Source organism: Sceloporus undulatus, chromosome 6, assembly GCF_019175285.1.
Source record: "Sceloporus undulatus isolate JIND9_A2432 ecotype Alabama chromosome 6, SceUnd_v1.1, whole genome shotgun sequence".
Lineage (NCBI taxonomy): Eukaryota > Metazoa > Chordata > Lepidosauria > Squamata > Phrynosomatidae > Sceloporus > Sceloporus undulatus.
In genome coordinates this window covers 156,516,794-156,539,465 of record NC_056527.1, presented here as the reverse complement: position 1 = coordinate 156,539,465, position 22,672 = coordinate 156,516,794, and the positions used below count along the sequence as shown (strand labels likewise).

Here is a 22,672-nt window from a genome sequence, read left to right as displayed (position 1 = left end):
GGCTCTTTAATTGCAATGTGTGTGAAAATGTTAATTGCGATTGCACGATTTTCACAGGACAATAGATGTTTAAACCCCCAATATTCCCTGTGTAATAAAGTCCTATGTAAAAGAAAGGCAGGAAAAATGTTTAGTCTGGTAACTAGAAGTGTGAAGAGGGAAGGAGGTCAAAGGAAAACCTACACAGCAAAAGTCACAGACCAGTTCAACACATCATCAGTGGGATTCCTCAGAAGTTTCATAATCTCCAACTGTCCCAGTTTGGCAGAGACAGTCCCAATTAATTCTCTGTCATCCCACTTTTTCAGATCTTTTTAAATGTCCCAGTTTCTCACTCCTCCTCCAATGTTCCCCTTTTGACCTCAGCTTACTTCATTTGCTGCAAACAGAGTTCAAAATGTGAAAGTAGTTTGCACTCCATTAACTCAGCAAAGAGAGAGAGGAGAGGGCAGAGTCAGGCAAAAGCAAACTGCTACAACCTCTTCTAGCTTGCATCTTCTTTCTCATTACCAACTTCTGTCATCTTGACCATACTATGATGTAGTTTAACCACACCTGTCCCAGTTTTTATCTGTAAATGTTGGCAGGTAAGAATTTACCCCTGCCTGAGTCCAACACTCCTGAGAAGAAAAACCATTCCTGCCCTAGGTATTAAAAGTTGTGGCTAGTCGCAAAAATTCACAAGAAATAGGGCAGGAATGAAAGAACATTATAGGGATATTTTTACAATTCTCAATAGATATAGTTACAACTTTCAATAAATCTCAGGGCTTTTGGCCTGTCTGGAGGAGCCCTATATTGAACTCTGTGTTTTATGTGAGCAAGGCCCATGTGCAATTCAGGATTTTTTTTATTCTTTGTAGGCTTTTAGCCAATGTGGTTTCTCAGCAGATTTCTTATCTTGTTTATTCAATGTGGAGATCCAGTGAACTACAGTTATGTAACATAAGAAAACACTTTCCTGCCTGTCATTTAACACTTACCCATTCTTTGTGTGACCCCTTGTGAGGTTAAGCAAAGATGTTGTGTGTGTTTGTGAGTGTGCTAGAACTCCTCACTCTGCAGCAGACTGACTTGGTTCTATTACTTGGCAAGAGCAAATTCTGTTTGTGGTGTTCTATTCAATCAGCCAAATACATCCTGATTTTAAAAAGCCATGCGATAACTGAAGCTTTGATATCTTTAAATAAGCCATCTATAGTCAAATACAGAGGCAACTGTAAAGGTATTACTAGGAAAAATATAGCCATGCCGGAACCTTTGGGATGCCAGATGAAATGTTTTGGCCTACTAGCATATGTCCATCTCTTTGGAGCAGAAGAGAAAAATAATAATGGTGTAGCACAGCTTGTACTGCGAATGCCCCATTTTGGCAGGTCCATCCTTTCAGGTGAAGAGGGGCAGGATGGGCTGCCTCTGGATGTTCAGCCCATTGTAGGAACTGAAGTTGTGGTCAGTGGGTTCTCCTGTGAATTGGAAAACCCCAGCGGTAAGCTGATTCTTCCCCTCTGTCTGTTCAACCTCCAAGTCTATAAAAGCTTACACTACAACTTCTTTTGCACAGTTAGCCTCAAAGGTGCTACAAGATCCCTTTGTATTTTGATATTCCAGACTAACACAGCTAAGTCTTCTGAGAGATACTCAGAAGAGCCTCTCCCACAGCATTGTGTGTGTGAAGAAACAACCTGGTCAGCAACGTCACCAACTACAACCATGTATGTTTCCAATTAGCATTTCCTTTAACTTAGCATTCATGTAAACATGAGCAACCACTGAACTTTACCTAAGGACAATCACTTGTATCTGCATCATTTAGGATGGATGAAAATGACTGTGTGCTTATTGCCATTATCATATGACAGCCTAACTTTGCTTTTATCATATAGTGACTCATCCTCAGAGGGTCCCTTCACTTTCTATAACAGTAGCAGATGTTTGTGGGAAGAAAGATCATGAAGGATGAGTTGTCATCACACAAATGTGTTGTTGGCAGGTCATCTGAATTCAATTATAGCTTTGGTTATAAAGATCTGTGCAGCACATTACAGAAGGCTCCAGCCCACCATGTAACAATTTCCAAACGGTTAGTCTTTTGCAGCAAAACAACAAAGACCTGGCAGCACGGGCTTTTGTAGATTATAGCTTACTTCATGAGAGGCATATATTGGTTAACAGCCAATCTACACAACCTTATTTGACCCAAAAGATCTATGCAGTTTAGAGATACAGGGTTTCAACCCTTGAAGGCATGTTTGTCCTGGATGAAAATTGTCTGTCCTTACAGACATATTTCTCACACTTCTAGATATCTTCCACACTGTAAATGCCTGTAGGATCTGCTACCAGAACTTCCATAGATCTACAGGGTTGAATGATGAACACAGTAAATCCGCACAGATGCAGCCTTATTGAGAAAATGTGCCAGTATTCTCTAACCGGACAGTTTTCAGATGTTTTAGACCACAGTCCCCATCATCCCCATCCAGCTTAGCCACTGGTGAAGAATTGTGGAAGTTATAGTCCAATAACACCTATAGTTCAACAACACGTGAACACAGTTGCTGATTCCTTATTTGGGATATGATCAACCACCCTGTTATTTTTGTTTAATGAACAAAAATAGAAAATGATAGGTCTTTGTTTTCAGTGCAAAAACTGTGGGACAAGGTTCTGAATTTAGCCAGGGCTGCAGTGTATTTGCACATGTGTGTGCTTAACAACCTTGTCCATGTGTGAGCAAAAACGGAAGAAAAGCAGTAGAGGAGATAATTTTATTGAAACACAAGGTTTATGAATTAATTTATACACCCCTCCTGTCTACTTTTATTTGGATCATGGTTGGAACCCTGCATCACTGCATTACAGTACATCTCCCCCCCCCCCGCCCCACTAGACACAAACAAGTAAAACCACTACAAAACTATTGGGAGTGATTTCATGCCTCTACCACTATGTCATGTAAAGTTGGCCACTGACCTTCTGAAAGTGCAGTGTACTCCAGATCGACAGACTCCCTATTTTTCTGTGTCCCAAACCTTTGATTCTTTAGGAGCGTCATCAGAGTGTAGTCAAGATCGCAAAAGTGATTAAGGAGGAAGAGCATGCAAGCTAGGAGAGGCTGCAGCAGTTTCTTTTTGCCTTGGTTTCCTGGGAAAGGCAATATTCCACACCCATTACCCCTGCTAGGTAAGCTGAGTGCAAACTACTTTCACATTTCAAATTTAGTTTGCTATAAGCTGAGGACAAAGGGGGAAAGTGGGACATTTTGAAAGCAGCTCAAAAAGTGGATTGACAGGATTAATCAGGACTGTCCCTACCAAATTGGGGCTGGAACATTTATAAATCCTTTGCTTTGTGCAGTAAATTTAGAAACTGGGCCATATCTAATTTTATGTTTCTGTGAGTTGTGGAAGAGATTTAACACAGGGGTGGACAATGTGCACTCTGTGCATGAGATCCAAATTCATCTATGTTGGCATCCCCACATCCATGCCAATCCCCCCTCCCCTCCCGTAATGGTCAATAGCTTTCTTTAGTGGATGCCATCACCCCCACACTCACTCCTGGCCTTCCATGGAGAACTTTTTTCCACATCCAGAGATTATTGGGCTTTGATTTGTGTTTTTGGTAGTGGGTTGCATAGAATGGTTAGAGAGGGATGTATAAAATGTATATGAGTGTTTAATTTGCTTTTGAGTGTTTATGTAAATAAAATTTGACTCTGAATACTGCCTTAATCCTGTGCTTTGCTCAGATATTACTGTTTATACTCACATATAAGTCTAGAAATTTTAGCCAAAAATTGACCCCAAAAACTGAGTCGACTTATCCAGGGGTCAATATAAGTACTGTACTTTAAGTCTTATATATGTGTGTGTGTGGGGAGGATGATCCCTTGGTGAAAACCAAGAATATAATCTGTCCTAGAAGCAGATTCCCCCCCCCCCACACACACATACCAGCCTTTAGTGTGAACACAAAAAGTTATGCCTGATGGAATTCTGTACATTCTTTGGCCTTGTTTTACTTTTCTCCATCCTTTAGCTCTTTTGTTCCATGCCCCTAAGTTTTACCCTTGACTTATTTACGAGTCATATCAAAATCCATAATTTTGGTCCCAAAACCTGACGTCGACTTATACATGAAGTCAACTTACAGATGAGTATATATGGTTCCTTCCTTCCTTCCTTCCTTCCTTCCTTCCTTCCTTCCTCTACCATTGTGATTCAAGGTTGATCACAGCATGATTAAAAGATAAAGATAAACACATGGCCTATGACTGGGGACCAGGGTCTGAATGCCTGCTGGATCATGGAAACCCATTGGCTGATCATGGGCAGGTCAGCTCAAAGCCTAAGCTTCAAAAGAAGGCAATGGTAAAACCCCCAAATCTTGCCAAGGAAACCCCATGATAGTCAGAAATGAATTCAGAAATGAATGTGCACAGTAACAAAAATCACAAAAAGTAATGAAATTTAAAGAAGGTGAATATAATAATGTACTAATTATATTCAATTTTAAAAGCTCACCTTTTAAAAAGTGTCCCCATTAAAATCCCCGTTTTCAGGAACCAGCCAATTACCAAAAAACTTTCCCTTGAATAAAAAGGCCTTTTCCTGCTGATGGAAAAATAAGAGCAGGCCAGCTAAGCCTCCCTTCGAATGGAGTCCACACCCAACCAAACACATTACTTCAGCGCATGAGGCAGAAAATCCCACTAGCAATTCTCCCCATCCTTGACAATAGAAATAAAATTATAATAAAAAAAATAAACAACCCGTTGCTGCCCTTTTATGACATCCCGGATCTGCTGCCCGAGGCAGTCCCTTCACTGTTCCTAATGTGAGCCACCCAAACCACTGAGAAAGATCTTTGCAAGTAATGAAATAGTTAAATACCTTCGCTGGGAGCAGCCTCAAAGGGTTTTAAATTCTTTGCCTCTTGTATTACGTAGTTTTCTTCATTATTTTTTCTATCTGAACGAAATCACTGCAAGCGTGATTGTTGCTACTTTACAGAAAGAGCCCTCCGCCCAGAGAGTGGCATGCTTAACAACTGACAAATAACCAGCCCACATTTGGGAAAACAACAGACAAATTTGACAGCTGGTGTGTATGCAAACTTCTCTACCTCTGCATACGTCATCCCCTATACAGGTTAGATGTCAATTTTCCATTTTGAATCAGAACCCAACTATATAGATCACCTCACGTGCCAACAGCCAGCAGAGGCAAGCTCACAATGTCTGTGTCGATTTTTAAAAACATCTTGGTCCAGAGCCATGGGGAGGATGGGCAAGTTGGAAAAATGATGTGTAGCATGTCAGTCCTTATGAATTCCAGAAAAGAAAAGAAGTATGCTGGGGAAAAGACAGGCTTTGAAGAGAAAGGACCTGTTTGCAGCCTTCAGAGGAAAAATATTTAATGGTAATCGGTTTACAAATATCCCCTGGACTGCAAGTTACCCTGGTATAATCCTGCAACACTTCATGGAGTTCTAATTGTGATATATAATCTTATACAAAAAATGAGTTCCCTCATCCATGCTGCAGTTTTAACACCAACTGCTACAAATTACAATTCAGCCAAGAAATAAGGACATGGTACAGACTGCCCCTTTTCCTGCCTGATTGGGTCCAGGGCAGCCTCACCAGCAGCCCTGCAGCCCCAATCCGCCGTTTTCCCGGGCCATGGAGAAGTGGAAAAATGCCACTTTTCCATCATTCGGAAAAGGGTGTCCTTGGGGCTTCATGCCCCCAACACCCTGGGAGCCACAGCCATGGGAGAAAGGGACCACCCGGCCCCTTTCTCCTCGGCATTGTTCCCATCGCTGTTTGGTTGCTGCAGGAACGATGCACACGGCGAAAAGGAGCCCCGTTTTGGAGCTCCTTCCTGCACTGCAGCCAGGCCCCCATAAGCAGCCTGGGGTGGGGCAGAAATGTCACGCATGTGCTACACTGCTTGGACATGGCGCATGTGTGATGTCATCATCATGCGCCCCGTGTGGACAGCGCCGCATAACTAACACCGTCCACACAAACTAGGGTCAGGAAGCATGCGGTTGGTGCACGTTTCCTAACCCTAGAATTGGCGTGAGTACGCCACTTTATGGCGCTTTGTACCACGCCAAAGCCACCATTAGAACCAATGTACTGTAGTTACATGGGTTACATCAGTGAAGCTGAACTAGTTACATTTTAATTGCTTGAAGTGATGCTGGTGTTAGTTATATTAAGAGAATAAAAGGACACAGCTCCACCATGATCTGCATTTTAGAACAATTTTACAGTTCTACCAGTTTGCTAATCCAAAGGTAGTGGGCATTAAGTGAGCACAGTGTTTAGGTGTACTGTACGTGTCTGTGAGAGAGAAAGAGAGATTGAGAGGCTGCATCCACACTGCAGAAATAATCCAGTTTGACATCACTTTAACTGCCATGGCTCAATGCTTGGAATCCTGGGGTTGTAGTTGTATGAGATATTTAGCCTTCTTTTTCAGAGAGCTCTGGTGCCACAACAAACTACAGATCCCAAGATTCCATAGCGCTGAGCCATGAAAGTGGCGTCAAACCGGATTACTTCTGCAATATGGGTGTAGCCAGAGAAAGATCAGTGTTAAATTACTCTTCATGAAACTAGGCCGAAGAGGATTCTCCCAGTCTGGGTTATTCAGTTATTAAATGGGATGTATCATAACCTATCTCAAAGCACTGTGGGAATAATGAAAGATATAGATAAGCTAACATTTTGAAAATGTTACACATACACACATACTGTGAACAGTGTGTTGTCATTTTAGAACAAAAACAGAGACTTAAAAGATGAACAAGAACATGCCTTCCAAAGCATTAACTTGCCTTCCAAAGCATTTACACAAGGGAAGAGCCCACAGAAGTGAAGTTTAACAGAAACTAACAATCCTGTTCTTTGTTAAATCAACAGATTAGGAAAGAAGGAGGAATCCTTAACAGATTCATCAGTGTCTAGACATTTGCTCACCACAATTGCTCTCTGCTGAGTGTGAAGGTGAACATAAAGAAGACCCAGTTAGGAGGACTATTTGCTCTCACAGTCCTGGAAGTCCTGGGACAATGAGTATCCCCTGCCTCCGGTCTAAGTTTTGTGGGAGGGCAGGTGAGGCTAGAATTTGCTCTCTGCTGTCTTATGACTATTTTTTTTGCAAATCAGCATGTCATCAAAGGGAAGACTGTACACCTTGGGTAGGAAAGGGGTTAGAGCAAACACAAATGTGGGTCAGCCAAAATCTGTGGACACCTGATAGCACTGCTTATTTTCTGTTACCCAATGAGTATGATCATTAACCTGTCCCATTTGAACAAACAGACCTAATAGCCTTGCACAACCACCATAGACTGAAAGCTGAACTGTGATCTAAACAGTCCATCCAAACATCTGTACTAACTTTTAATGCATTTCTCACCTAAAATATATTCCAGTTAAATTGGGGGCAAGTTCTTCGGTAAACAGAAAAAGGGTTCTTAAACTCAAACCATTGATCTATACAGCCTGATTCACTTTAATCCAACACAGGCTTTCCAAGTTTTCAGGCCCAGAGGGGCCTCTCCTAGCCCTTCTCTTAGAAATCAGATTCACAATTAGCCTTCCCCTCCCTTGATGCTCTCTACGTTTGATAGTTTATACGTTCTATATTTCCAAACCATTACAACTAATTACTGTGCTAGATGAAAACTATGGGACTTTTAGCCCAACCTGCCAACCAGTGTATCTGGAGGTCACCCAGACTGGGCAATACAGAATTAATTGGAGGTGCCAGGAACAAACCTGGTACCTTCTTTAAGCAATGCAATATTACAACCTCATTATCTGAGTGTGAATCCTTATGCTACTAATACAGCAGCATCCACAGACAAGAAAGATGTCAGCAGATATAGGAGAAGCCTAATTATTTGCAGAAGCAGAAAATATTTGGGGGGAAAATGGGGGGGGATTAATGCCCTAAAAACAGCTCATGCGACAATTTAATGTTCTCAGCATGGCCACCAAATGTGGCCCTGTTGTTGGGATGGTGGAAAAGGTGGGGAATGTTGGAGGGCAATAAAACCAACTATTCTGGAAGAAACTCGCAGAAGCCTAGAATCGCGAACAGAGGCAATCTGTGCTGTGATTTTTGTTGTTGTTGCAAGTTCTTCAACTTGTGTGTTCTATGCTGAACTATGGCCCATTGTCCATAGTTCAAGTATACATTGTGTAAGGTTATTAGAATGTCACGGAGGAGCTGGAGGAGCTGAAGAAGAGAGGCATTAATAGCAAATAAGAGAGCCAGCCTTCTGTAGTTGTTTTCACTCCCAGCTTCCTATTTTAAAATTATTGGCATTTGCAGGGTTACAGAAGTAAGTAGTATTTAGAGAGAAGTCTTGTAGCAACTTTGCGACTAACTGAAAGAAGTTGGCAGCATGAACTTGCATAGACTTACAGTGCAAACACACTGCAGAAATAATCCAGTTTGAGATTGCTTTAACTGCCCTGGCTCAATGCTAGGGAATTCTGGGAACTGTAGATTTGTAAGACATTTAGCCTTCGCTTTCAGAGAGCTCTGGTGCCACAATAAACTACAATTCCCTGGAGTCCCTAGCACTGAGCCAGGGCAGTTAAAGCGGTCTCAAAGTAGATTGTGAAGTCGAAGGCTTTCATGGCTGGCACCCATAGCTTCTTGTGGGTTTTTTGAGCTGTGTGGCCAATTGTTCTAGAAAAGTGTATTCCTGATGTTTCGCCCGCATCTGTGCCTGGCATCTTTACAGAATCACACTGGATTATTTCTGTGGTGTGTTTTGGATCTTAAGTCTATGAAGTCTCATGCTTCCAGCTTCTTTATTTCACAATGTAGAGATCCTGTAGCACCTTTAGTTCAATTGCTTCTGAGGAAGTAGACTGAAGCCTAGGAAAGCTCCTGCTGCCAACTTCTTTCTTTAGTTGGCCCAAATGCATCTGAGGAGGTAGACTGAAGCCTGGGAAAGCTCCTGCTGCCAACTTTTCCCTTTCAGTTAATCTCTAAGCAGATGCTGCAAGGCTTTTCTGTACATACTGGTCCCACAGAGTAACATTATTTTGGGGTTCTTCCTATCAGGCTGCGTCCACACTGAAGAATTAACCCAGTTCGGCACCACTTTAACTCCTTTCTGGGAGCTCCGCTCTGGGCCCCACAACAGACTCCAACTCCCAGAATCCCATAGCCTTGAGCCAGGGGCAGTTAAAGCAGTGGCAACAAAGCGGATTATTTCTGCAGTGTGGACGACGCAGCCCTAATCCGCCCGGAAGGCGCTGCAAGCGAGGCCTGTCTGTGTGTGTTTATGCAACTACTCCTAAACAGGGCCCAACTTTTCCTTGGGCTTGCGTTGCTATAGCAACGGAGTTCCTCGCCGGATTTAGGAGGAGGGAGGGAGAAGCAAGGAGAAGGAAAAGGGAGGCAGCGATTGGCTGCGTCGTCGTCACGTGACAGTGTTTTTCTTCTCGCCCGGGCCAAACAGAGCCAGAAGGGCTTCGACTGAGGAGGAGGAAGGATGGGGCGGAGAGAGGAGACCTTGGGCGTTAGAAGCATGGCTTTGGGCGCTGCAGGGCGTCTCGTGTGAATGTGCTGGGGATGCGTGCGACCCGCTTGGCTGGAGGAAGACACGTGTCACGAGGAGGAGGAGGAGGAGGAGGAGGAGGAGGAGGAGGAGGAGGGCAGTTAGTCAGCAGAAGAGGGGAGGGACAGAGGGAGGAGGGCGCCATGGCCAGCGACGCTCCGCAGCCTCTTGGCGGGGAAGGAGCTGCGGGTTTGGAGTCAGCGAGGCGGGTTTAGGCGTCGTGTGAAGAGGACAGACAACAACAGCAGCAGCTCCTCCTGCTCTTCCCTCTGAAGGGAACGAGTGCGTGTGAATGCGCGCACGCGTGTCTGTCCCAGGAGCAGCGAGGGGAAGGGAGAGATGAGGTCGGGCCCAAGCTAAGTAGGGAAGGGAAGCCTGGCTGCGTGAAGAGGGAGATGGGGCTGAGAGGAGGAGGAGGCACCTGAGGGAAGGAGAGGGCTTGGCATGAGGCCCTGAGAGGGTGCCCCCCAGCTGCCCTCCTTTTCCTCCCCCTTCCCTTCTTCTTTCCTCTCCTCCTTTCTCTCCTTCCCTCTCTCTCTCTCTCTCTCCTGGGGTTGTGTCAGGTGAGGAGACTCCCAGTGAAACCAGGGCAAGGAAGGGAATTGGTTCAGACGTGGGTTCTGCCCTCGCCTCCAAGGCCGCCTTCGTTCATAGGGCAGAGGAAGGCTTTGGGGAGGGCTGGCTTGGCTTTGAAGGGAGGGAGGAAGGAAGGAGAGAAGGGGCAACAGAGGGAAAGGGTGCATTGCGTTGTGTGTGTGTTTGTTTGCAAGAGAGAGAGAGAGACACTCTCTCTTGTGTTTTTATCCTGTTTTGTGAGGATGGCCACCCCCTTCAAGGAGGAAGAGGAGGGTTGCCAGAGTGTTTTTATTTAGCCAAGAGGGAGGCAGGGACTTTGGGGGAGAAGGAGGAGGTGGGAAAGGCAAGCTGAACCCTCCTTCTTGCCTTCCTCCCTTTATTTTCTTCCTTCCTTCCTTCCTCTTGGCTGGTTTGGTCGAACAGGTAAAACAGCCATGGAGGCCAGCCTGGCTTGACATTATTATTGCCCCCAGGCTCTGTGGTGATTCAGAGCCTTTGGGTTGTGTTGTGTGTTGAGTGTGGTTGTGTGTGTGTGTGTGTGTGTCTGGGTGGGGGTTAGGGTTCAGCTTTGGTTGCCTAAGCTTTTGCCCTGGCAGGTTATAAATAGACCTGTCCAGACTCTGTGTCAAGGAAGGACAGAGCCACTGGCAAGTTGGAGAGAGAGAGAGAGACACACACAGAGAGAGAGAGGCTGGCTGTGTTTAGCCTTTTCCCCAGCAGGTTGCTGCTGTTTCCATCATGAGTGCCAGGAGGAGGCCTAGCTGCTACAGCTTCTTGTAAGCTGTTAAGGATAAGGCTTGGGTTTTTGTTTTTATTATTCCATTAACAACAACAACAACAACAACAGAGAGAGAGAAATAGCTGGAGACAACATCAACACCACTGCAACCTTCTTAAAGGCATCCTTCTTGATCCAGCCTTGAGAGAAAAACAACAACAAAGATTAGACTCAAAATGAAGCCTGACCGAGGTAAATGGTTTAATAAACATTTTTTCCTACCCCTATTTGTGAATGTTGCTGGTTTGGTTCCAGGGCAAAGGGTGTTATGTTCCTGGGTCATGCTATTGAGAAGGGATGCAGATGCAGATGGTTCCTAATCCTGACAAGGAAAAATGTGGAGTTGCGAAGAAGGGATGCCTGGAGTTGAGAAGTGGAGCGTCACGTAAAATGCATCTGAGGAAGTAGATCGAAGTCCACAAAACCAATTTCTTTCTGTCTCTTAGTTTCAAAGGTGCTACAAGGTCTCTCTACTACTGATCCTACAGTCGGACGCGGCTATAACCTTGAATTTGCCCCTTTGGGGAATTTTGTGGGTTTGTGTTCCTGGGGTCATGTTATTGAGAAGGGATGCAGGCGGCTCCTGATTCTGACAAGGAAAAATACAAGGTTGAACTCTGCTGTGAAGAAGGAATATGTGGAGTTGATAAGTGGAGCATTGACAGTGTGTGTGTTTGTGTTGCATAAACTGATTGGATTTTCTTAATCAATGGTAAGTTGGGAGATGGAAATTACGTTTGAAAAACACCCTTTGCTTTGGGTGATAGTATTTTAGCTATCAAGCAGCTTTTTGCTTCAGGTATTGTCGTACAATTGCAACATTTCAAAAACTCAGTCCCGGATTACCATTGGGGATGAGTGTTAGCACTGCAATCTGTTTTGTGGGCGATAGAAACGCTGATAAAGGAACAACCTCGAAACTCATGCAAAGCAGCTAATTCTTGTTCTGTTTAAATTCCCACAAGCACTTCTTTCTTTATCAGCCCTACCTCTTAATTGTGTTTGTGGCGAGTGGATAAAATCAGGGGGCCAAACAGTAGTAGGGTTTTACTAATTCGGAACCTGTGTGTCCCTATTGTAAAAGTTGCTGACTTGACTAGGGGTGAGTCAGTTCTGACTGCTAAATTTAAGTAGCATAGATTATGGCTTTGTGATGTTTTTGCTAGAAATGTATTTCACTGTAGAATCACTATATAGTCAATTAAATGTCAAGTCATGTCCATATGTACTCTGAACTTCTATATATGTCCATTTGGAAGTCCTCTTACATTCATTGGGAATTATTTGTGAGTAAGAACAGGTAGAACAAGGGCCTAAATTTCACAATGTCTCCCATTGCAGCAGTAAGTAATCTCAAACTACTCACCCTTCACTGTTTTATTTCTGTCACCTGAAACACACAGTCTGTTGTATGAATAATTCCAGATATAGTACTCTTCATAGTCCAGATTAGGATGTTTAAAAGCAGGAAGAACAAATAGTAAGTACTTTGGTTTCGTGTATCCTTAGGACTCGCTGATTGCTTGTTAATACAAGCATTTTATTCAACCATGTGTAACTTGAATGCTTGCAGGGACAATAGAATATGCTTCATACAGTTTTAAAGATGCTTGAAACCTTAAAGAGTTCTGTGATTTTGTTGAATATTTGCAGAATACTTGTTTGGTTTCAGCGCAACAATATCTTAAACATGTTTATTTAGAAATAAACCCTACAATGTTGTGTATGATTTGCTTCCTAATGGGTGTCCCTTAATATTTGCAGTCTGAATTCCCCATAATGAAATACAGATGACCAAATATACTGAGATTCAAACAACAACAACAACAACAGAGACAGTATTCGTAACCGTTGTCATGTATTTGATGATGCATGTTCAGGACTTTGGTAACTCACAGCTGATGTGCCATGAGAAAGACAATGCCATTTTATGATCACATGCTGTAGTCGGCCAATATAATGAAAAGAGGAGTAAGGAAACTATGGATTGAGACCTATTTTGGAAATCTAACCTTTGGTACAATCAGTTTATAATGCCTCTAGAAGCTTTAGAAAGTTTTAACTGTAGTAAAATGTAAATTATTTTATATTTTTCAGCAACAAGGAGAAGTTAGAACTTTAAATACCAGTTGCAGTTCTGAAAGCAAACAGGAGCGTTTGTGTTGATCAACAATGTATCTAGTTAACTGTTTATATTTATGTTAACCAGTGGGTTAAAGGGTGGCCTAAATGCCACATCTAGCCTACAGATATGCTTATGAAGGCAGAAGTCATGCAGACCTTTACATATGTTGCTTTCAGTGCAGCAGCTGCACCACAAAGTAAGCAGTCAAACAGTGCCATCACCTGCTTCCATTAGTTGTAAATTAATAGTGAAGGACACAGGATGAGCAGTGCTTCTAAACTGCTGTATAGTCTGTTAAATATTGGACTAACAGCATTTTGCTGTAAAGGAGAATTCTTCTTGTGTGTGTGTGTTAGTGTGCTATTATCTTTCTAGGTTAGTTTGAGTGTTTGTCTTTTCCAACAGTAGTTATTTGTAGCATATTTTATAAATCCAGCCACTGCCTAATTATTTAAAATGCTAAGGAATCATGGGAATTGTAGTTTATTGTGGCACCAGACCTCTCTGGCTGAGAAGGCTCAATGTCTCACAAAACTACAATTCCCAGAATTCCCTAGCATTGAGCCAGGGCAGTTAAAGTGGTCTCAAACAGGATTATTTCTGCAGTGTGTTTTGGACCTAGATCCCATTAATTTCAGTTGATTTGACAGGTGTGCACCCACATACACACACATTGTAGTAAATTTCACTGAACAGCATAGACCTTAGTTATGAGCAGAGATGTATTATATTGCACTACAATATTCCCAAAAGATAAGTCCCAAAATGTCCACAATATATTTACTGTGTCTTTTTATATTATAATTGAAAAGAAGCATAACTGGAAATGTGGGACTGGGAGTTATGGGTTATACATGCGTTCATTTCAGACTTTCCACAGTAAATATGGAGACTACTTCTAGTATTAAGGCGGTTTCCTTGTCTAAGAAAATGCTATGAAGTTCATGTAGTCTCCATAAGTTGAAAGATGACTTGGAGGTGTAAGAGTGCTTGCGTGTGTGCGCGCACAAACACGCAGAAATTTGGCTCTTTAGACATTTTAGATTTCAGCCCCCATAATCCTTTGATATTGGCTATGCCAAGTTCGGCTTTTGGGAGTAGAAGTCCACAACATTTGGATAATGAAAGGGGCCCCACTGCGTCTTAAAAGGGCATTTTGTTAATGTTCAGTAACTTATATGAACCTATTCAATAGTCTTATATAATAGTCCTACCAGGGAGGAAGTCATAGTGAGGCTTACCTCTGTGTAGACATACAAAATAACGTGTTGCTCATCTTTTGCAGGTAGAGGTGTTCAATCCAGTTTGGGATAATGAATAATAAACTAGGCATATGAGCTGCAGGTGATCTTACATCCTGTTTAGCAAGCTGGTGGCAGCTGTTCTGAAAATGCCTGTGCTTCTAGTTATAGATGCCTCAGGTAAAGGCAGGGAAGAGGCAATAAATTGGAGGGATGCTACTTCCTGTTGTATCAGGGAAGCTGTTTTTCTGGCTATTATGTTCCAGAAACTACTTGTAAAAGAAAGATCTGTGATTGTGTTCCTGATTGCTTTTATAAGCAATGTGCTGGTTTGGAATTTTAAAAGAAGGATGTTCAGGTGATTGTGTTACTGATGAACTAGTTTAGATGATGCTTTGGGAATCTAGCCTTAATCTAAAGGGGAAATAGACACAGAAAGAAATTGGAAATTTTATTTATACCTAGAAGAGGATTTTCTGAAGGTATTTCGCTATGTAATTCTTTTTAACCCGCTCTGTTATTTATGATAAAGAATCTTGGATGGAAAGTAGACAGTCTGGATTAAAACATTTGGAAGCAGCAGCACAAAAGAATTAAAGCACAAAGTAATATATTATATTATTCATCGCAACATATTTAATTCATACAGTAGAGATTTGACACTATTAACTCCATATCCAAACCTTTATGGGGATCACCTTTGTTCTAAGTAGGTGGAGGAAGGTGTAAAGTGTAGTTTACTACTACTGACACCCAGCCTGCCACTTTGATCAAAGCACATTGACAAAGGACTGGCCCACATTGGGCTTTCATTTTCTGCTCTATTTGGAGACCCTTCTGCAAACAACATTGCTTACTTAAAACTCTTATTTCAGTGATGGATAGTTCGTTCTCACATCAAATGAAAACTATTCTGCTGTTAAGCCTTTTCATAATTTCTGGCTGGTTTTGCCCTTGGCTGCTCTGTGAGGACACTGTGACTCTGTAATTCAGTGATATATGCATGCTGTTTTTGTCTCCTTACATTCTGTTGCCAAATACTGTTAAAATACTCTGTGCATATTATATTGGCAGTTGGGACCTTACACAGTCACCCAACATTTGTGTGTTTGATTTTAATAACATATGCTGTCTTACATTTGTACATGAATTTCAAAACCCATAGCGGTGTCAACAAGCTGGTGATGCCATCATGATGCCTTATAATGCAAGATGCCTATTCATTCCAAATTCATACTCTTAAATTCATAGCATAGCTGGTGTGTCATAGAGCATCTATTTTTCATTACATTATAAATAATAACAATATCTCTAAGATTTCAAGTTCTGAAAATCAGAATGTCTTCCTGTGTTTCATAAACTACTGGACTTTTTGAAATTGAAAAGTAATATCAAATTTTGTAAAATGAGGACAGCCTTAGAGGGCAGTTTGTTATGTAGGGTGGGAGAAAAGATGTCAGATTCAAATAGATGTTCAAAATCCAGTGATCAAGTATGTTCAGATATTAAGATGCAAAGCAGCAGTGTGTTTCAGACATCTCTGGTTACCTTTTCGTGTATGATATTAAAGCAGTTTTGCTTATATATGGCAGCCATTTTAGACATAAGTTCCTTGAGTTCTGCTGTTTTATTTTGTTTTTGTTTTTGTTTGAAATCACAACTGATTCTTAATATGAATCTGAAGAATAGTGCATTAATTTGTCTGTTCCAGATGCACAGCAATCTGTATAGGGAACAAGTTAGGTGACTCAAGCAGGACAAATCCGTGCCTTTCTGCAGGTAATTGACTCATTTTTCAATACTTAGAACTCTTAAAGAAATAGTGAAGTCTAGGAATAATTTGGCCATGAAAATAAAGAGTTTGGTATAGAAGTGATTTGTCTTTGGGCTACCTATAATCAATCCAATATTGGAGGGGGGGTATGTTGGTGTGCATAATGGGTCAGGACTTTTAGGGACTGATAGAAGTATTTCCTGGAGAGGTGTAGGCATCTCAAATTGTATGCATGAGATTTCTCAACCATGAGCTTTCTTGGGTGAGTTTGGTCCCAAGCTGTTTTTAAGTCTTTTTTTCTGTTTTAAGTCTTTTGCAGTTTATTTACTAAATAGGTAAAATGTATATGGTCTAATGAATGTACAGGCCTCTTAATTCAAATCCTTGCTTTTAATATTTGAACAGTTTTGGCAGGGCATTCCATGACTTAAGTTCTATCTCAGTTCCATGGGGGTCCCCAAAAATCTTTCAAATATCCCTGCAAATTTGCTATTTGTAAGCTGCTCTAAGAGCCTTTGTAGCTGAAAAGTTGTGTATAAATCCTCTAAATAAATAAATCTGCAATGGATGGATTCTACCCTGCTCTCGAAAAATCCCATGGGATATTACAACCAAGGATAAAAAACATGTATAACATGTGTCCCTTTTCAGGTATTGTTGAACTGCAGCTCTCCTGATTCTTCACCACTGACTATGGCAAATAGGGCTAATGGGAATTGCAGTCCATAACCATCAGTACCATTTTAAGTTTTAATCCCCTAAGAGATGTGTAGTGGATGTTAACAAGGCTGATGAAAACTCATTGGGGTCTGAATGCCTGCATTTTTTCCATCCTGTACTCATGCCTTAGAATTTGGAATATTTTTAGACCCCTGTAGGTATTTATGTATCCAGGAATTGGTTATTCCACCAATTTCTGGCTTTCCTTTCTCGCGCTTGCCTAAGGAAGGTAATTACTGAGGATAAGCTGCCTTTCCTTAGGTGTTAAAATACATTCACACACTTATTCTTCTGTTATCTTCTCAGTAGACATTAGGCATGAGATTGCTGAGTTAACCAAAAACACATACAATTCAGGTGTGAGTCACCCCACTCCCCCACAGCCTCCAAGCCAAGCTCCTTACTGATAAGTTGTGAGATAGATACAAAAAGCCAGGAAAAATGCGGAGAAACCTAGTTTGTTTTCAAATAACCCCCATAGCTTTTATCCCCAGGCAGTTCACATTTTTAAGAATCTACCTGATACTCATTTTCTATAAATGTATTCTGTTGATAGTATACTAACAAGGAATCAAATAACAGTTAACTTATTGGAAGTTATTTGTTTTTCAATTGATAGAACTTAGGCACAGCCTAAGGATACAGTTCTTATAATTAATAAAGTTGTATACTTCTCAGTTATTTAAATGTAGTATTTAACATATGAAAAAATAGTGCTAGGATCAAAGTCTGTTCTAAAATGAATTTTAGACATGTCCCTAGTCTTTAAACCATTTTAATCTATGACGTGGTACAGACTGGCGCAAAGCGCTGACCTGGGACTGATTTAGTGCTTGGGAGAGCGGAGCATCTGCACGCTCCCAAGCCCTACTGCACGCTGCGGGTGCCATAATTGCTTGCCACCGTCCATGGGGGGGGGGGGAAAAAATGATGCCCGTATTGCAGCATCCAAACAGCACCGTGTGGACATCATTGTTGCGCATGAGGCCATGCCAGTGGTGTTTGGTGGGTGCAATAAGAACCTGCTGGGGGCCAGTTCTTTTTAGTCCTCACGGAGGCCGCAACATTTGTCTGCTGCGGCTTCTATCCAGGGCAGAAAGGGGCGGCATCTTGCCTTCCCTTTCTGCCCATCTGTATTCCCCAATGTTTTATCACTGGAGTGGTGTAGTGGTTTGAGTGATGGACTACTATTCTGGAGATCAGGATTTGATTCCCTAATCAGCCATGCATACCCATGGGCAAGTCACATACTCTCAGCTGCAGAAAACCATGTGATAGGTCTGTTGTAGGATTGCCATAAGTCAGAAATAACTTGGAGGCATGGAACAATAACATTATAAACCAGTTTTGTATTTGCTACAAAAAGATAGCAATACTGTCTAAGTCTCCTGGATTTATAAATCTGCTGTTCCAAAGTGATCTCAAAATTGTTTTCTGTTATATAATCTTAACTGAATAGTAGAAAGATTGGAAGGATGTGTCTCATACAGAGCATCCCTGAAACATTGCTCTTATGAAAAGGGCAAAATAATAGTGAATCCAAACAAAATGGAGTAATCCACAGGTAGACAATACCTTGATTGTTTTTTGTGGATTTTTCGGGCTATATCTAGAAGAGTTTGTTTCTGACATTTCAGCAGCATCTGTGGCAGGCATCTTCAGAGAAAATACCTTGATTGGAACCAATTGGAGAGGTAAGCATGATAATATACAAGAAAACTAATAAACATTTAATAATTTGACACAGTGCACCCTAAAACAGAAGAACTGTTTTTATTGAGTTCTATTAAAGACATAACAATATGACATGTGGGTTATACTGATTTTGAAGACCAAAGGTCAACTACACAGATATGTAATAGCCAAAGAGGCCAACAGTAGTAGAGGAGAACATAGCAAAGGCTGGTGACTGAGGTGCACTGAAGGAGGAAAGCACTAAATGAAGTGCCTGACCAAGCTCTTGGATGATTATTACAGATAGCTACAAAGAATTTGGTATGCTTGGTATTTGTATAGAGAGAGTAGTATTTCATTAAAATGAATAGAATTATGTCTCATGTAGCCTGAGAAGTGGTTAATCATTCATGGTGAACGGCTGATATCTTTACTAAAGTTGGCTAGGTGGCTTTGGGAAATGCAATCCAAAAAGGTAACATTGCCAAATTCTACTAGTTAGGAAAGTATGGGTCTGTCAGGATGGTAGTGATTTTGTGTATCAGGGTTTGTCTGGGAGGAAGGTGTTATTATTCCCTTTTAATATTCCTGGGTTTGGTCCAGAGTTCTTCTGGTTGATTAGACTTAGTAGTGATGAAAATCGTTTCTTTACAGAGTCATTACATTCTTTAGGGATGTTTTTTAGATTGATTAGCTTTACTCAATTTTTTGCTATTAGCAGTTCATAGTCCATGCCACAATCTGCTTCTGGTCTTGTTTTTGCAGACAAAATGGAGTTTCTCTATCTTTTGCTTGTAATTATGCAGTCTGTTTGATTTCTGTATTGTTGGTCTTGTGACATACACATTCATAGTTGTCTATTAGGTTGCTGAAGAATGTGTTTGCAACAAACGGTTAGTCTCAAAACCTTTATTAAGTCACTGTCCTGCTTCATTTCTTGATCCTAGGCCAAATTCACCATCACAGCTATTAAAATGGATACTACTAGTAAAATCCCCTAAGGCAATCATTTTCTGTAGAGTAAGCTCATTTTCAGCTTAAACTTTGCCTTCCTGCACATTAAGTGTATAAAAGCTGAATAAGCTAGTGCAGTCCACCCTTCCCTTACGATCCGGATCCCCCCGTGTAAAGGAAAAAACACGGATGCTCAAGCCCCATTCAAATGAATGGGGCTTGTGCCTGTGGAGGCACAGCGGTGGCATGTGGGGCACATGCCACGGGAGCACGCACCATTGTTTCCTTCCAGTGTGCGCCTCCCACACTTCCGGCACAGCTTCCAGCATATGCTGGAATCTGCATTACACGCACCCACTATATACACATCTTAATGACATTATTGTCACCGCCATAGATAGTCAACTTACAGTAAGAGATAAGACAAGGTTAACTGAAGGAGGACAGCCAAAAAAAAATGTTAAAAAGGAGTTTATGCTGAAAGACTAACACATGAATAATTTGTCACTAGGAATTGTTCTTGGTGTGCCATTTTCAGTTCGTTTCATGAGACCCTAATGTTACCCTATGACAGCAATATTTCTTCAAAGGGAGGTTGCCATTGCCTTCTTATAAGCATGAAAGAGTGTGACTTGCCCAAAATCATCCAGTGGTTTTCTTTGACTGAGTGTGGGTTTGAATCCTGATCTCCTGGGGTCATAGTCTCCCCTCCCTCCTTCCAACTGTCATCTTCTGGCCTGGGAGGGAGTGAAAGGACAGGCCCGACGCCATCAGGCCTGAAGAGGAACAGCCCTCCCCTCCCTCCTTCCAACTGTCATCCTCTGGCCTGGGAGGGAGTGAAAGGACAGGCCCAACGCCATCAGGCTCGATTAAGAAAAAGAGCCCTCCCTCCGGTCCATCTGCCTTGGTTCAGGCCTCAGAGGGAGAGAAGAATGCTGGACCTGATCCCCTCCCCACTACTATTCCCTTCTCCTTTTGTGTTGTGTCTTTTTAGATTGTAAGCCTGAGGGCAGGGAACCGTCTATTATCCCCTCTGTTGTAAGCCGCCCGGATTCCCAGTAATTGGGAGGCATATAAATAAATCCTATTATTATTATTATTATTATTATTATTATTATTATTATTATTATTATTATTATTATTATTATTGTCCAGCACACAAACTGCAACACCACACAGGCTCTCCTGTCATTAACAATAAATTTGATTTAATATATCTCTAAAATGATCAATGAATTTCACTGAAATAGTTAGCGAGGAACCCCTAGTGATATTTCCAGTGTCTGCAAGGAATGACCAGGTAAAGGATGCAAAAATATACAGGAATTCAGTAGCCCCCACCCTCTTTTTTTAGACCAAGTCCCATCAGGTACACCTAGGAGAATCTACCACAGGTTATACTAGAAATATTTTCTTCTGAATTAGTCTCAGAAGTGCTACTTGATACCCTAAGTATATTTATGCTCAGACGAACAGGTTATGAATACTACATGCAAACAGTGGTGTCGCCAAACTTGGTGACACTTGGTCTGTGGGGGGGAGGGTGTCAGTGGCCTGTCCATCCTCCAGCTGCTTGCCCCTCATAGCTTCTTTGTCAGCCTGGCTCCCTCACCTGGGAGAGAGCCAGGCCAGCGATGAAGACACAAGAGGCACATTTGCTCCTCCATCACTCTTGCTGCTGCTTTGGCTACTTCCCCAGGGAAAGAGCCAAGCTGATGAAGAAGCCACAAGTGGGAGAAGGACCCCAGCAAGATAGCATCCCTCCTGTGGAGTGCCTCTGGTGTGTCTGCTCCTCCCGTACCCACTCAGTAACACCACTACATGCAAATGAACTTAAAGATAAAAATGGGATAGGTGATGCTTTTAGAACTGGATAATAGGTATGAATTGGTGAGTGGCAGTAGTAGTCAACATATAGTCAGACCTTGGTATCTGCAGGGGTTGCATTCTGGAACGGACTCTCCTGCAGATACCAAAAAATGGAGGAACTAAAGTCCCATTTTCCCTAATGCCGGTGTGACATGTGCGCTGCCCCTAGTGCAATCATGTGCACACATTGCCATTGGGGACAACAGGGCTTGTCATCCGCGATTGCTTAACTCTCCAGATAGCAAGCCTGCAGATAAGGAGGTTCTGCTGTACTGAGAAGTTAGATGTAAAGGGGGTGAGCTGGGTAACCAGCTTTTAAACCCGTAGAGTCCAACAGGGTGGATAAAAGGTGGTCATTGGGCTAGGAGATCACAAACCTGACTGTAGTTGAGAAAGCTAAGATATGTCAGATCAATACTATTCAAAATGGTCTTCCCTGGGACCAATTCTGGCATCTGAGCCATTTGCTGTTGGTCCCCTGGTGAGTTTATACACACACAAACTACACAGACACAGACACACACACAGCACTTGCAGCCAGTGGAAGCAAATACAGTGCCAGTCACTGGCACAATGGAAACAAATAATTGCAACTGCCTCCACATTATATATATAATACGTATATACAGTTGCCTCTCCCTTTTCATGGACTTGGAGTTGATGACCTTGCTCTTCATGGGAGAGACAGGCGGGGAGGGACAAAATGGCGGCGTATGGGTGTGCATGCCATTTTTTTCAATGAGACTCGAATATTCGTCAGTCGCCATTTTTGCAAAGGAGCCCGGAACAGATCCCCATGAATTAGGAGACGCTACTGTACTGAGAATAACTAGGAAGGCTTAAGGCCTAACAATACCTCCCATTTTAAATCAATTACTGCACTAGTCACGATTTTTTATATAACTGGACAGCTTTCTGAGAAACGTGTTTGTGTTACTAAGATATCCACATTTGTCCACAGAATTTGTGTTGCACATTGAGTGGAAATAAAAATCTTAGCTGTCTTAACTTCATACATCTGAAACATGTTACCTACATGTACAAATGCTATCTCTCAGCGGTGTGTGTGGCTTTTAAACGACTGTCTTAAATAACACACACTGCAACCTGAACCAGCTGTTGTGAACATATGGGCCTCTGCTGTGTTCCTTATCTGTAGATATTTGGGTATATTTGAGTTTTTAAAAACATATATCCAAAATTCTTGGTAATCTGTATATATCTTTTTTAAAAAATTAAAAGGTAATAATAATACTAATAATAGCAGCTACTCTGAGTGCCACATTTAGTGCACCCTGCTACTTGTTGTTCTGCTTTTCTTTCCTCTCAAATTGCCCAAACACAGCTGGGTTCACAAG

General features: G+C 42.0%; 1 protein-coding gene across 1 annotated transcript in view; it reads left to right on the top strand.

Moving 5' to 3' along the window:
• The first annotated feature begins 9,690 nt into the window (after positions 1 to 9,690).
• FAM214A (family with sequence similarity 214 member A) overlaps positions 9,691 to 22,672 on the top strand; it is a 59,818-nt gene continuing 46,836 nt past the window's right edge. Inside the window, exon 1 of the mRNA XM_042472816.1 lies at positions 9,691 to 11,149. Coding sequence (XP_042328750.1) covers positions 11,134 to 11,149 — 16 coding nt within the window. The 5' untranslated portion in view covers positions 9,691 to 11,133. The remainder of the gene's footprint in view (positions 11,150 to 22,672) is intronic.